Raw genomic sequence first — 16,312 nt, 5'->3', positions numbered from 1 at the left:
GCCAAAATACATTTTAATTTATTAAATTAAATCCAGTCCATTTGATAAAATACAAGCTCGATATATTACCAATTTGTTTAAACATGGGTCTTTTTTTAAGAAATACAGTCAACTAAGAAGAGATAATAGACAATGTCCTTTTTTTCTTTTTTTTTTCCTTGCTGTTAATAAAGTCCAGGATTGAAACGAAATTAAATTGTTTGAACCAAACTGTTAAAAACATTATAAAGAGATTAAACAAGCAGATTGAATTCTTAGAAACATCTAACATGCAAAACTTGTAGCACAGTTTGAATGTTTCAAATTAATTTCCTGAAAAATGAATCTCCTGAAAAATTATTTTGGCAAGCACTGGGATTACTGTAGGTTTCTCCAAGGATGAGTGTGGGAAGAGACATCCCTTGTCCCAGCCAAATGCAACTTACTGCAGGTGTTCCCTATTTTGGTGGTTGTGTTCAGTCCCACTGTAGTGAACAGGGATGGCACCATGAAATTCTCACATAATGCAGTGAGAAGATGCTGTCTGCATGTATTCCAAGTACAATTCACATGCCAACAGCTCAAAAATTGTTCTTATGGGAATTATCAGCAATGCATACGTTTTTGCAGAATCCCCAAAGTGCATTAAATTTGCCTTAGACTTCAGCTAGTAGGAAGGTTAAGAAAAAATTCTCCTGTGTTAGAAGTCTGTTTCATTACAAATGAATGAATATCTGATCACTGTTCAAGTCTGAGGATAATTTCCCTTTGTTCTAGACAACACAGGCGTGTTGCAAATGCAAAGTAGAAGTTTTTCAATTTTTTTTCCCAAAATAATTAGTAAATCCATTAAATAAGCAGTAGACTAATTATATTGCATAAGTTATTGAAATAGAAATTGTAAAGTCTTGATGAACAAAGGCTAAAAAAATGGTTTCTGAAAACACGTGTACCTCAGCAAAAGTTAAACGCACAGCAGTCTAAAAAAATCAGCTTCAGAACAATGACACTTGAAATGGCCTATCTTAAAAATGACAGATGGCTTACATTCTACATTACATTTTTCTTTAAGTAGAGTTTCTAAGTAACATTCGCTTGTGGTTGTTCCTAGCATTAGCATTACCAATATACAGGCAATAATTTAGGAATTTCAAGGCAATATTTTCCACCTTGCATATGCAAAGAGTTAACATTTATTAAAAGTATAAGCATATCCTTTTCATTAAAGGATCACAAATTGCTTCAGGTAAAATCCATGTACAATATTTACACTCACCCTAACAGCTATACAAATTACATAAGTGTCTTAGTTCCTCTGGAGGAGTCTGGTGGGTGCCTGGCTGTATCCGTGCACTCCTCTCCAAACCAATCTGGTGCATTGCTGTCAGGACTGTCTCCTGGAGTTCAGTCTCCTCTTGCTCCTGCATCAGCTCTCCAATTTTGGAAATATCCAGCTTCCCAGCCTTAAAGGCCCAAGACACTGCATGTGCCAGATTTATTTTAGAGTTCAATGACATTGGCTCCCTCCAGCTTCTGAAACAACTCTGGAAGTTCAGATCAGCCTCTCTGAAGCTGTGATTTCTGGTGATGCCATTTGAGGTCCTACTCCCAAAACCCCTCAAGAAGCTCAGAAGTCAGTAAAACTACTCCCTGTCTTTCAGTGGCCTACTTAGAGAGTGTTGCTAAATAAAACTGGTTTGGGTTTTAATTATCCGTCCTCCTTGCGATTGTTTTCCCTCCTACCCTGTGTATTTCTGCGTAGGGATGTTGCCTGCAATCCTGCCTTTGCTGCCCAAAGTCAATCTCCTAATGTGACGCCAGCTGGCATAGTAATGAACCTGCTCCTGTGAAAAACTAGGTCACTCCTCTCAGCGTGTTTTGCCAGTTCTGAACCAAGCGCTTTGCGGTTTGTTGTGTTAACAGAAAGTGTGTGTGCATATCATTAATCATTGGAGCTGCTTTTGATAACACCGGTTCTTTGATCTTAACACTCCTCATGAAAATTGCATAGTGATACATCTTAACAGAAACTCCGCGTTTAAGCTGCCTGGGTGTAAAGAGGGTCCAGGTTCACACGTTGAGGATCCGTGATGGCGCCTGGAAAACAGCAGAAGGGTTGGGGGAGAACCTGGTCTTCACCTCTGGGATCTAGTGGGGTGAGAAAGGGAGAGAAACATTAGTGAGACACAGGATACAAGTGTCTAGAGAGTCTGAGGGGCCTGGGGTGTTGTGAGGATCTTTGTGCTCTCCCTGTAACCACTACACAAGCATTAGCCCTTGGCTGGGCCTCAGTGAGACTGGCCTTGGTGCACAGGGTGATTCAAGGGCAGGTGTGATGCTGAGCCAGTAAGGAAGGGCATAGCTGTAACCCAGCCCTTGGATCTTGAAGTGTGTTGGGGATAACCATGACTGGAGACAGCCTCTGCAAGATAAAGAACTGCCTCTTCACAAAGCCCTGCTGGCAAACACTCTACAGGCATCACAACAAATTCATTGCTGGACTGGTGCTGGATTTAAGTGAGAGGAATTACAGTGGTCTGTGTCTGGTCCTTAACCGTTTGGAGAATGCCATGCAGGCTCCATCAAAATGTTCCATTGTAATGCTTTATGGGGCCACAGTCTATGCCTGCTGTGAATAGAGGTGCAGACCTGGAGGACCCAAAGGAGAAAAATTGGTTGGTGGCCATGCCAGGCCCTTAAACTGCATGGACTTGGATAAGGATGTTAACTTCTCAGGCCTGGAGGAAAGGCAGAGATAACAATGGTTGCTTTCTCTGATGTCTGTGGAATCAGAATTTCAGGCAAGATGTAGCTGCTGTGGTTGTACTGAAGCATGAAGGACACCTGAATGCTTCTGTCATCCCTAATGCTGGAAACTCAAAGGATTTGAAATAGGACTGGCCATAGATGTGCATCCAGCCCATGACTCAGGGTGAATCTGACCATAAAGCATGAAATGGTAGAAAGTTCTGCTGGGTATGCTGATGGCACCATCCAAGCAGATAAAGAAGTGCAAAACTACAGGCAAAGAGAGTATAGGGAAATAGGGAAAGCTATCGATCTATGGTTGATGTTGTTTCATTGTTCTGATTTTTCCATTCCTCTGGGGATGCATCTGACACACTAAGGAACAAGTGAGATGTCACAGACAACATATGCACAGCTCAGTGGCTGGGGAGAACCAGCAGCCTGAGTCCTACATGTAGGCTGTCAGGATACATCATAAACCTGATTCCCACGTCTGGCAAAGCCAGGGGTAAGAGGGAAAATCCTAATGGCCAAGTATGAACCAGGGAGAGTCTGACTTCTCTTTGAACTGGTGGCTCCTTGGCACCATCTTCATTCCTGACCACACCTTTCCCATGCTGTCTGTTAGAGAGACGGTGATTGTGCCCTGGGGCTCCAGGATGTGGGACCTTTTCTTGCATGGTTCAGGGTGTCCTTGGTAGCATGTGTTTGTGTCTGGGATTCTAGTCTTCTGTTTCCCTTCCTTGAGAATGGGCATAGGGACCCTCAGATGTTTATCTAGTGGATCCTCTCCTTTGCATCCCCTCTGCCAAATTGGAAAATATGGTATTTTGACCCTTTAGGGTCAAAATTTAAAATTAAATTAATAAGGATCAACATACAAGATTTAAGGCTTAAATACAAGGTCTATCCTCATTGATGCACCTCAGTAAACAGCCCAGACTATTCAGAGCAAGGAGGAAGTTTTGGTGAGGTTTGCAAGTTCTGTTTTGCCTGAGGTCACTGTCCCACTTTCAGCAAAGCTGGCTATACCCATCGTGTGCCTTGTCACAGCAGTGTGCCAGCAATCCTCTGCGGAGGAGGCACTTGACTGTCTGCTGATTAAACACTTCTTCCTTGTCTCCTCCAAGGCAAAGATTTACTTTTTACATGTGGCCCTGGAGTAGCTGCTATTACCTCTACTGGCACCGCACACTGCAGCTGGGGAATTCAGCCCCGGCCCTGGCTCAGCATTCTGAGTCACTCAGTGCAGCCTGGGAACAACTGCGGTTGGCTGGGAGGTGCTGTTCTTCCGGTGGTCTAATGCAAAGAGCAGCTAAAACAGGGCCTTGTCAGTGTGCACTTTCCTTTCTTGCGGGGATGGGGAGTGTGTGGGGCCCTGTCAGGGAAAATGCTGAGTACAGAATGTTTCCTCATGGGGTTTTCAGTAGCACATATATTCCACAATAAGAAAATTATCTTTGTTGTTCTAGAGAAACTCATAGAAAAAACTGTAGAAACTCACAGGAAAATCCTAAGGAAGTCTCAGAGCTGTGTAGCTTTTCTGCTCACCACAGCTGTGTCCTCCCTGGCACTCATGGTGGGGGCAGTTTCTGCCCACACCGGCAAAGGGGGTGTTTTGGTGCTGTCTGAGCAGGTGCTGCTCCTTATGCAGTGATCTGCAAAGATTCCCAGGCAAACACCTGTGCCCAGAGGTTGAATCTCACTCTGCAGCCCTAGTGCTAGTGCACACTGACTGTTCCAAGTTAGTGTAGAAGGTGTTAATGGCACCTTACACAGAGAAGTGATGACACACCTTGTACATAAGGTATACAACTGAGGGAATCGTAATCCTTGACCTTTCTGTCATGCAGTTTAAAATCTTAGTCTTGAGTTGACTTATGATCAGTTACAGTATGATATTGTCTAGCATGCCTTTCTGAAGGCAAGGGATGGCCACATTACCTAATGGGCAGCGACAAAACAGTAGTCAACGAGGTTGTGGCTTTATCCTATGTGAACTACAGCCATCAAATATGAGGAGTTCCTGATAAGTGCTTTGGACATTATTCACATTGACTTTAGGATTTTTTAAAACTGTTAATTACCTTAAAGTCTGCCTTGTAGCTTGTCTCTTGAACAAAATGGTCATCTGGGATAATGAAGCCTTGTTTTGACTTTATAGGCTTGGATGGTTTTGCTCCAGTCCATGGGCGATACTCTTGTCTGAAATGAGATTGTCAAGACAGAAGAACTCGTAAAACACAACATTCTCACAGGGTTCTTCAGCTCAGAGTGGTTGTAAAGCTGTAAGGCAAGGTGGGATACAATCAGCCTGCAAGGCTGACCTTGACTAAGGTGTTCTGAGAATAAAAGAACTGAGCCTAGAAGCCTGTCTCTTTCAGAAAGCCCAGACTGGAAGATGGAACAGGGCATAGACTGGACTAGCTCGATTCCATGGCTTAACTCTTCTTTTATTCCTACAAAATGTGCTCTATCCTAGAGGTCATTGATGCTTCCCCCTGGATAAGAAAAAGTCAGGGTGACTTTTTGCATGATAGCCCACTGACCACTTAAAATGTAAAACGTTGTCTGACATGTTGGCTGCTTACAATGTAAGACACCTTGGTCTGGTGTCTGGCACTCACATATGCAGAGAGCCTGCTGATGTTCCCATACTTGGCTGTGGCTCTCTCAACAGCAGGCATGTTTGCCAGTGGGTGCTGTGCTGCACAGCTGTAGCAGCTCAGTCTGAAATGCATCCAAAGGGAGACACCGTCTCAGCTGGCAGATGCTTACGCCAGTAATTTTCCTTCAGATGAGGGAAAGCACTTTAAATCTGCATGATGATGTCTGAGAAGGCATTGCTGGTCCAAGAACAGGTCAGCCAAGGGTTATCTGAGAAATGGGTGCAGAGACTGCACTGAGAAAGGGGCAGCACATTTCGAGAGCACCAAAGAACAGCATTGCAGGGTCGGGCTTAGTTCAGCTGCCAGCTCCCTTCTGCAGCTTTCCCTCTGCTTCTCTGTACCCCTTGTCACAAACAGGTCTCACTAATGCCCTTGCCATTAGGACTTTCTGGATGCTGCAGTAGCAGCTAACTGAGCTGTCTTGTTGCTCAGAAAAAGACAAGACTGTTCTGTTTGTGTATGTATCTCTGGCAACCAATTCAGGCAGTTTCTGTAGCAAAAGGAGAGGTGACTAACCGAGATGAGACAATCTTATGTTCATACCCTGGCATGGTTCAATAACCACATTTTACTGTCTGCTTATACACAGGATCAAGGGGTAAGACTGAGTCCTGAGCCATGCCCAGGCTGGGGAAATAGGCTTGTTTTAATGTGTCAAACTTAGCTTTGATCACAGCCTTTCTGATTTTCATTTTTCCCAAGCATGCTATTTGCTATATTTATAATAGCTGCAAATTCCTCTTTTAAATACCTAATTTAAAGTGCCTAAGTGTGGAGTATTATTTTAGAATGCATAGTTTAGACTTGATCCTTTTAGTGTATTATGGATAATGTCCTATGGAAGAGCTTTCTGCTGTTGGAAAGCAAAGCCAGGCCCCTGTCAGGGCTGTCTATGTGCATAGCAAATCTTGTTTGTAATCAGTTTGTTCTTGCTGTCCTGAGCTGCCACCTTCTGCCTTCTCTGCACCATGCTGTTTGGGCCTGCTCAGGCAGCAGGTGAGTGCCCATGCAGCTCCCCTGGTGCTGGGGTTCCTGCTCCCTTCCTCTAACACCTCAGGATAAAGCAGCACCTTTGAAGAAAGGTGATTTTGGCCAAGTGATGCCCCAAGAAGGCAGCCTTTCAGCAGGGAATCCCAGATGTGCGTGAATGCAGAGTTAAATCTGACCTCTGTTCTGCTGCACAGCCAGGGGGAGGACACAGCTACTGGGCAAAATACCAGCAAAATGGTGCAAAACCATCAGTTACATCCCTGCAGTTTCTAGGAACTAGAACCTGCTGCTCCACATAAAGCCCAATTTCCTCAGGAATGCTGGTGGCATTGACTCCTAACCATTCATCCTTGTGCCGACTGGTCTCCCTGCTGCAATGGAGTGTCTCCAGCTTTCAATGAATGACTGTGCTGCCTGTGTGCAGCCAACTCTGTCTCGCTGCTTTATAGCAGATCATTTGCTGATTTGGCAGGCCCCCAAACACAGTCCTTTTGGATCACAAGACCCTCATTTTGGCTGGAAGTCAAACCATTCTCCTCTCAGCCTGGATAGTCAAAACTATTTTTGAGGCACCTACATGCACTGAGGAAATGGTCCCCACAGAATCAGAAACATAAGGGCAGATACAGTGATGGCCCAGACTATAGCAGCATTTCTGATTTGGAAGTGGGGTTTTGCCCTGGGGGAACCCAGAACTCTGAGCCAAAAGTGGAGAGCTGGGCAAAACAGAGACAACTTATCTCCTACTGGGAGCTGGGGTACTTGAAACAAAACAAGAAAGGAATATTATAACCTTGAGTTGAGAAAGGGCAGCTAACTAAATTTGCTCTGCCTCTAAGCTTGCAGGACACATGTTCCCATCTCCAGCTGCATAGCCAAGAGTCAGAAGGAACATGAGCCCAAATACCAGTCAGGTGACTTGACTAGAAATCTGTCTTGGAGTCATGAGTGGAGTCAATCTGATCAAAGGCTGAGGAAGAGGAATGCCCTGTTTTTAATGTTAGTTTAAGATGTCAAGTGACAAGATTAGGGACTGTCTTCCTTCCCCTTTGTACCCTATGTAGTGTGACATCTAGCTGCTGCTGGGGATGAACATGCAAGAATGACTGTTGCTGCTGGAGATAGTCACCTTCATCCTTCCTGCTGCATCCTTATCCTCCTTCTCTTGTGCCTAGACAGCAGCAATTGTTGGGTTACTTTGGGACTGCAAGGACCTGCAGTGGAAGAAAAGTAGTGTCCAGGTCCATAACTCAGTGACCAGGCTCTCTTTTGGTTCTGTTTTGTCCTCCACTCTTACATCCTAGAGGTGGGATTTTTGATCTCCATGTATAGAAATGGCCCAGTGGTACTTGAAGTACTAAACCACTGGGGTTGTGAAAGAGAAAGGCCTCCTGAGTAGCATGCAGGCTTTAAAGCAGTAGGGATCAAAAGGGAAGGGCTGCTTTTTGTGTACTGCTGTTTCTTTACCTCCAACTCACTCTAGGAAGAATTAAGAAGCAGCTTTTTGCATGTGGGTTGCTCCTGTGCTTTGATCATATAAATCACTGCTTTGCAAACTGTTTCTTTGCTCTTTCTCAAAATTGGTTAATAGAGTCTAAGAAAAGGCATTTCTTTTGTAATGTGGGGATGTGTCTGCAGGGGAAGATTTGAATCAGTGCAGTGTGGAGAGGGAGGTTAGTGGCCTGCTGGGACTATTTAACCCCTGTGGTGATGAGAGATGGAGTAAGTGGGAGTACAACTAATGTATAGGCTAGAAACAACAACAAAAAAAAGCACTAGACTATTAATTACCAGGGTGTTGTGATGAAGCCCAGCTTTGATGAGAGCTGTTTCTCTGAGCTGGTGTTTGTGCCACCACCCCTCCTGGGTGAGCAGGACTGCCTGTACCAGGCTGTTTAACAGCTGAGATGGGGCTAGGCAGGAGAGATGCCCCCACCATGATTCACGGTGTGGCCTTGCAGACTTCAGGGCATGATGGATTTGGGATTGGTCCTTCTGCTCTTTCCAAACACAGTGGCTGCTGCTGCTGCTGCTGCTGCTGCAGCTCAAGCTGCTGGATGCTGCGAACTACACAATGACCAGCCTGTGTGCTGCCTCCAGCTCTTCCCCCATTTCATGTGCTCCACTAATATTTTCTGGTTTGCAGAGAAAGCTGTCTGCAAAATCCTTTTTATTTCACTGACCTAGTGAAAATCTAGCCTAGAAAGCTTTTTAATTTCACCAAGGTGGAGGGCACTTCTGTTAGGCATAGGGAGACAGACAGTGGGAATCCCAGCTGTGCTGTTCGCAATGCTGGGGCTGCTGTTTCCATACAGATTTATCTTCAGCACTGATAGTTGTACACCACCAATGCCAGAACACTTGTCATTTTATTACCTCATCTTTATGTCACAGTTTGCTTCACATGATTAATTATCAGTGGCAGTTCTGAGCCACTGCATAACATTTCTTATTTAAGAAATTGAGAAAAAGGCTCGTTCTGTATAGCTGACTGTAACTCAAAGCTATGCTGCCTGACCTAGTCTGTATTCATTCTTCTGCCCTCTTCCTTCTCGTATCCAGCACACCAGTGAGAATTAAATGGCATAATGAACATTCTTCCAAATTTCCCTTTAGAAGGAAACTTGTGTGCACAGCTTGGGGTGTCTGTTATTTTATTTTCAAAGTACAAACTACTCTAGATTTCCCCTGGGGAAGCCAGACTGGTGTGTCAGGGGTTTTGGCAGAAGGTGTGGGGCGTGAAATGTGTCCCTATTTGCAACACAGTTCCTTGCAGGCTTCTGTCATCTGGTTTGCCCAGGCAGAGCTGAGCAGCCAGCAGTGCTCTCCCAAGGAACAGGCTAAGTCCACTTGTTGGCAAAGACCTCCATAGGTCAGGGAGGGTGCTGTGACATCTCCTGGCATATAGAGGATTGTAAATGTTACAAGTCATGGTCACAGTGAGAGCTCTGCATGACAGACATCAGGAGCCCTCCTGGATGATGGAGCCATTAAACTGCCTTTCCTCTGAGCTGTCCACACTAGTGGACACAGAGGCAGATTGTTCCCATTCACCTATCCAGCCAAAGAGCTGAGCATGAGGACAGAAATGGGGGAAAGGAAAGGCTGAAGGAGGGGGAAAAAATAGAGGGGTAGAAAAAAGACATAGCAGAAATATAGAGAGACCAACACACAGGAATTACAGAGGACGAAACAGAAGCCACCTGGATATTTCCTGTCTCAGCTCTCACCTCCAGCAAGGTCAGGCAGTACCTGGAGCTGTTCATAAGTCCCAAGAAGGAAGTAACAGCAAAATACTTGAATGAAAGTACAAGACAAAACCCCTAAGACTCAAACTGTTGTCTTAGGATGAGTTTTAGGGGCTTGTTTTTCTCACAGGCAGACCCCCAAGGAAGGAGCACATATAGTGGTGTGATAGGACAGGCAGCTGCTTCCCTTTTATCAGAACTAGGTCCCGTACTGGGGAAGTGTGGGTAGTTCTGAGGGTCTTGACTTCTGCCATTAACCCACTATCCATTCTTTCCCTCTAACCTAAGGCTAAGTGGACTTTGAGTGCAGGAAGTTCCTCTTACTTTAATGAACATCTTTGAATCCCACATTTCAGTTCTACAGCATAGTTTGCACAAGACTTGAGCCCATTTCCAGCCCTGCTGTGTCTCTCCTCACATGCCTCTGTGCCACTCCAAGCCCTCCCTGCCCCAGCCAGGCTATGCAATGAACAGTGAGTCTCTCTGGGTCCATCCTAATGCCTGCACCAGGCACGCTTACTTCTTAAATAGCATAAAAATCAGGGGCTTGAGTATTAATTTCCCTAAGCAGCAAGATACTTAAGAATGTAAAGATAACTGTAAGCCTTGATTATACAAGATTTACTGCTATTATTAAGGATAAACATGCCTTTAAAGATCTTGCTGGATCAAGGATGGAGCTCCTCATACACAGTACTATTAACCCTGCCAGCTCAGGTGCATGTTCTGATCTCACACATTGCTGAACACAAGTGCAGGTATTTTCTCTGTTTTCTGCACAGCTGCAATAAGATACTTTTCAGTGTGAAGGAGTCACCACAGTTCACTTTGTTTCTCTACACAAGTCCTATTTGAAGGCTGGTGAATGTACAGACAACTAAGTAATGCACTCTTTGAGTGCATCCATAGTTATGGGGAAAAGCATCTTCATTCTGCAGTATCTCTCCTGGTGGGGCACGTCTGTTTCATGGTCATAGAATGGCAGGTCGTGAGTATTCATGCAAGAAGGTGGGAATTCAGTTTGCTGAGGTATCTTCCACCTGCTATTCCCAAAAATCATTAGCAATGGCACAACAGGCCATTTCCCCTCAATTACTCCAGCTCTTTATGAGATTTCTTTTCATCAGAACAAAATGGCTCACTGGGTGAGCAGGAAACTGTCCTATCTCAGGACTCCAGTTTGGTCTGTTTCACTGCAGTGCCTCCCAAGTGCAAACAAGTTGGGGTCTTGACTCTCACACCTGCTCAAAGCACCTGTCATGGAAACCCCAACTGCAGAGACTGGGCTCTAGTTGGGGCCTGCATTGTGTGTGTGTGCAGAAATTCACAGACACCTCCCAGTTCCCCAAGTGCCAATACAAGTGAAGCCGATGGGTAGGGGAAACAGAGGCAAAACAATTGCTCACAGCTCCGGTGCAACATTTTCACTTACACATCTGAAGTGTTTTCCAAAAGCTGGCAGGGTACTGAAGGGAAAACTGATGTCTGTAGTGACTTAGAGCGTAGCTGAGCCTTGAACAGGGTTCTCCTCCCAGCAGCACTGGCCCTGGCAGAGAGGCTTCATCCCTTCTAACAAGGTAAGAAGATGACATCCAGAGAACAGAGCCAGCTGGAGATACCTGCTGACAGCACCAGCTTCTCTCATTGACTCTGTTAAGGGAGCTAAGTAAAGCACTTCTCTATTTCTAGAATGTCTGCTAAATGCAATCAAGACCTATTACTACACTTAATCGTGTGCAAAGCCAAAAGTACACAGCACCTGCAACTTACTGCTGAAGGGAGAAGTCACTTCCATGACGCCAAAGGACAAACCCTTGGGAAGGTGCAGAGGCCACTCAGCACTTTCTTCTGCCTCCTCCAGCATCATTAAGGTATAATCTACTGCAACCCTCTGCAGCAGTCCCCGAGATCTTTTCACAATTGGAGCACATCCCATTTTAGCCTTTCAAGTGCAGCTTGTATTGATTTGCCCTAGCCTGTGTACCTGAGCGCCCGTGATGCAGCCCCCATTGGGTTTGACTTCATTCAGAGCCTGCAGAACTCCTGCCAAAATTCAGGGACCGGAGGGAGACAGAAGCTGCCTAAAGATCTGGGGACACAGGGCAATAGTTTGTAGGGCAGGTAGTTGTGCTGTCCTTCTACCTTTTATTCAGTTATTATTGCAAAATAAAAAATCTCTGCTTCCTCAGGGGTACAGGTATTCTTCCAACATCCCCTTTACCTTTATCTTTATTCTGGCCATAGAAAGATTCCTCCAGTCTTGGTGACTGATCCCAGTGGTTTATTTTGTTCTGGGAAATGCTAGGTCATGCTGACCAGCTTCACCATGTACGGATAGTTTTGTGTGCAGCTGAGTTTCCTTCTGAGCTTAAAGCAGAGTGCAGAATGAAGTCTCACAGAAGCATTGTACTGATGCACAAAAGCACATCAAATGGTGCTGAATGTTACAGGGGACTCACCACTATACTTGGGTGCTTCACAGAAACAAACACCATGGGCTGTCATAGTCAAAATTCCTGAATTAAAAACCCAAAGTACAAAAGCTAAAAAAAAAAAAAGCAACACCTTACAGAATAAAGCAAGAAAACCACTATTGCCATTAAAAGCATGGAGTGGACCATGTATCAATACCAACTCTTCTGCACTGTCTTGTTCAAGACAGTCTTCATTTCTCTTTCACACCAAGCAAGCCCAGCCACCTGCTGAGACCTGACAGTGTCCAAGTACAGGTGATGGCTACTGACCATCAGTGCCCACATTGCAGGAGCCAGTCCTGCCAGGAAGAGCCTCACGGTGTATGCCTGACCCAGCTGTGCACAGAACCTGCTGAAGGACCTGGAACACAAAGAACTCAAATGACCCATTTCTTGGGAGAGTGGACACAGCTCCCCATGCAGAGAACCTGGTCCTCAGGGCTGCCCCATCTCCTCACTGGGCTCACCCACAGGGAAGGGCTGATACTCCTGCAAGCAGAAAAGGGGGAAATCTCCCCAATGTTCTCCCTAGCAAGGCCATGAGAATGTCTTACAAAAAACATATGTTTTCATACCTTTGCTCCTCTCTACCATCTACTTCAGTGGTCCCTGCCTACCTATGTGGCTTGCTCTCCCTTTTCCCAGGATCCCCAAGATATCATGTGGTTCACCAACATTCTCCTCAGGACACAGCAGCCCTTAGTAAGAGAAAACAGCTTGCTCTGCCTCTGCTAGAGGTGATCTGACTTTCCTGCTGCTTTCTCAGTTCTGGGGGGGGGTACAGTCTACAAGAAGTGGAGCAGATCCGTATTGCCAGAGCACAGTGGAGCTGTGTATGGCCACCAAGGAACAGTTTAATGAACAAGAAGGGTATTTATGGTCTTTGTTAGAGCAGAAGATGAAGAATATCAATCCTTAACGGTGCTGTTTGGGTACTAACTGAGTATCAGACAAATGCTTGCAGACTGCAATGCTGCCTTTGGAAAATAAGGTAAGAGGAGAAAAATGTACTGTAGCGGTTTTAGTGGAAATGTCCTTGTGAGATGTGAGTGCTCAGCTTACCAAAGGTGAGTGAGCTGTGAGCACCCCTTCCCTGCTTCAGATTGCAGGAGTGGTCCAGGGGCTTTACCATGACTGAAGCTACCAAATACAAATCCAGTGCCCCAAGTGTAACTGAAAATGAGTGCGAGTAACTCTGCCAAGTTCGTGCTTAGTCTTTAAAAAAAAAAAAAGAAAAGAAAAAAAAGGAAAAAAAATCTAAATGAAAAGAGACTCTTGCAGCCTATTGTGAACTTTTCTCCTGCTGCTTGTTGTGACTCCTGTGTGCTCAGTGGTATGGAGACTTAAATGTGATGTTGTACCAGGTGATAAGCTAAAAAAACTATGGAAATTACTGGAATAAGGCAAAAGTGGTTTGACTTTTATAGTTCTGTCTGCATCAGTTATTTACTGTGCCTTCAAACAGCTTAAAGGTTTTATGTGAGGACCTTTTCCTGGTGTGGCTGCCCTGGCTTGTGCCTCCATCCTTGTCGTGCTCCTTGACCCTGCTCCTTCTTTCAGCTGTGAGGAGTTCTTCAGCTACCTTGAAGTCTTATCTTTTGTAAAAGTTGTTTTGGTTTGCATTTTAGTAAATTGCCCCAACAAGTACTTTGTCCCGTCGTCTGTAAACTTGTTCTTTGATGACAGTAGTTGAGAGCCCTGTGTAAGAACAGACAAGTCAGAGGGAAGGAAGGTGAGAGAAGTGACTCTGAGCATTTGAACAGTTAAAGGAACGCTGTGGCTCTAATGCAGGCTAATGCAGCCTTCCTCTGGAGTCAGGCTGAAGAGGCAGGGGAGGCTTCAACAAGGTGGAGATGGATGTGTTTCTGAAAGATGAATCTTGCAAGCCTTGTTCTACACACGTTTCTCTGAAGTAATTCCTTGCTGCCTTGAAATTGAAAAGTGCTTTGCCTCAAAACCAATAATTACTCTGTGATTGTCCTGTGAGATGTGGCAAAGGAGAAAATAGCACATCAATTCAAGCACTGCAGTTATCCTTTCAGAGTCTGCACGTTAACGGCACACAGAGCAGTGCAGCTGCCTGTGCAGGAGGAGTGGGATAAGCAATACCGCTGTGCAGGCTGGTAATCCTCCCCAGGGTCCCCAGTTTGTCTTAAAAGTACTGTGATAAATAATCTAATGAATTGCAGTGATGAAGAGAAATGTCTCCTAGGTACATAATAATAGATAATAAATGCCTAAATACTTGTGACTCTGTTAGAATAAAAATAATTACTCTATTAGTATACCTCATAGGTGTATTAAAACCTGCCAAACATCATTATGAGGGAGCATGTGGTAACAACATGAAACTGATACAATATTCAACAGCAGCATTGTAGGAGCTGAAATCCCTCTCCTCCCATGGGGGATGTCAACAAGAACAAGAGTTGAATGTAGGTGCATCCCACCTGACTGCTTGTTCCTTAAAATAAGAATTTGTAATTGGTCATACTGTTCAGAGAGAAAGGAAGACATCAGTAAGATAAGTCACTTAATTTTTAAAGGCTGAGACAAGGTGGTTTGTGACAATTTTTTCCATTGCCCATTAGATGACATAGGGGATATATCCCACAAATGTCTTCTTGTCTGACTAATCTTTTAAGGCTGTAATTTGGCCTGCCTTGAATGTCGCATTCCAGGAGTTTTAAAGGGAAAACGATGATGGCACTAAGGGATGCGGCTGTTGGGCACAGACGGGACGCGGGCATCTCCGGCTGTCGGAGGTGCCGTGTCTCCCGGCAGCGGGTGGGTAAAGCGCTGCTGCGCCAGGGATGGCATCATGGATCCCACCCCGGCGAGCTCCCTACTCTCCCGAGCGCGGGGCGGGCAGCGGTGGGGACTGAGGCCGGCTCCCCTGACCCGGCACGCTGAGGGGCCGCCGGGGCCAGGCACCCGCCCGGGGCATAAGCGACGCTTTTAAGGGGCGCATTTCCAAACGCAAAGGTGGCTTCGGTGAGAGGCTGAGTCCGCCGGCGAGGCGGCAGCCCCCGTACCCCTCCCCTCGGTGGCGGCTCCCCCGCGCCGCGGCCGCCCGCCGGCATCCCCGCCCCGCGCTGCGGAGGAGCGTCCCCCGCCCGCGGCAGGAGCAACCCCGGCTCGAGGCGGAGCGGGGCGGTCGCCGGGCCCGGTTACCTGTAGGAGGTGGTGTGGCCGCCGTCCGCCTGCGAGCGCGGCCGGAGCTGCTCGGGGCCGTCGACCGCCGGTCTCCCGCCGCCGCCGGGCAGGGCGCAGGCGGCGCGTCCCGGGGCGGGCTGGGGGGCGGCTCCGTCCCTAACGCCGCCGCCGCCGCTACTGGCGCTGACCCAGGGGAAGGCGTCCCTCCTCGGGAGGGGCCACGCTCTAAAGTCCTGCCGGTACTGGGTCTCCGCCGCGAAGGGCTCTCCGGCGGCGGCCGCCCGGCTCTTCCTGCGGACGCTCGGCTTCCCGGCGGCGGCGGCGGCGGCGGCGGTGTCCCGCGGGCGGCGCGCCGAGGCGGGCGGGCGAGCGCTGCCCCGCGGAGGGAGCCCACCGCGCTGGGGCGGCCCGTCCTCCTGCTCCTCGATGTCCGAGTAGTTGTGGATGGTGAGCGGCACGGAGAGGTCGGACTTGTCCAGCTGGCTCCAGAAGCGGGCCAGGCAGCACACCCGGCTGATGCAGGGCCAGGCCATGGCCGCAGCCGCAGCCCCCGCCTCGCCCGCAGAGGCGCCCGCGGCTCCGGCGCCCGCAGCCGGCCGCGCTCCCGGCTTCAGCCCTCATCGGCGGCAGCCCCTCCTCCCGCCGCCCCCTTCCCCGGTAACGACACCCCCTCGCCGGGATTACGGCCCGCACACGTGACCCGGCTGCCGGCGGGAGCCCCGTGCAGCTGCGGGGCTGGCGGCGGTGCGGAGCGGGGGGAACGCGGCCAGGACCGGACCCTGCCGGGCTGCGCCCCGTGTCTGCCTCCCGGGGGGACTTCGGCTCCCGTTGTCTGTCGGTGCTTTAGGAGCCGCTCTGTGCCCGGGAGCGCCGTAGCGCGCCCAGTGACGGGCACCGGCCAGGCGAGGAACGCTGCTTCTCGCTGGCTGGATGCTACTGCTCAGTTATACCTTCGAGGCAGCCGTAAACACTCAGGATTAGAAAAATCGTTTGTATGCGAAATGTGGTGCTTATAAAATAAGTGATCTGGATGAGAAACAGCAGCGTT

General features: G+C 47.5%; 1 protein-coding gene across 1 annotated transcript; it reads right to left on the bottom strand.

Annotated features, from left to right (window-relative positions):
* On the bottom strand, positions 1-15,898 carry MAP6D1 (MAP6 domain containing 1). The gene is made up of 3 exons (XM_085069751.1): positions 15,283-15,898; positions 4,815-4,932; positions 1-2,127 (listed from the first exon to the last, which is right to left on the bottom strand). The coding sequence occupies exons 1-3, from the start codon at positions 15,795-15,797 to the stop codon at positions 2,050-2,052; spliced, it is 711 nt and encodes a 236-aa protein (XP_084925877.1). The 5' UTR covers positions 15,798-15,898; the 3' UTR covers positions 1-2,049.
* Between the last annotated feature and the right edge of the window lie 414 nt (positions 15,899-16,312).

Source organism: Lichenostomus cassidix, chromosome 9 (assembly GCF_008360975.1).
Source record: "Lichenostomus cassidix isolate B80296 chromosome 9, HeHo_3.0, whole genome shotgun sequence".
NCBI lineage: Eukaryota > Metazoa > Chordata > Aves > Passeriformes > Meliphagidae > Lichenostomus > Lichenostomus cassidix.
Note: the sequence above shows the minus strand (reverse complement) of the source record. Positions and strands in the feature narration are given on the sequence as shown.

Bases quoted from the DNA above. Each gene is read 5' to 3' on its own strand.
- MAP6D1 (XM_085069751.1), bottom strand. From the start codon at position 15,797: ATGGCCTGGCCCTGCATCAGCCGGGTGTGCTGCCTGGCCCGCTTCTGG. The intron at 4,933-15,282 runs GTAACCGGGCCC...ATCTCATTTCAG, and splicing joins GGCCACACCACCTCCTACAG to ACAAGAGTATCGCCCATGGA. The intron at 2,128-4,814 runs GTAATTAACAGT...TCACCCCACTAG, and splicing joins GCTACAAGGCAGACTTTAAG to ATCCCAGAGGTGAAGACCAG.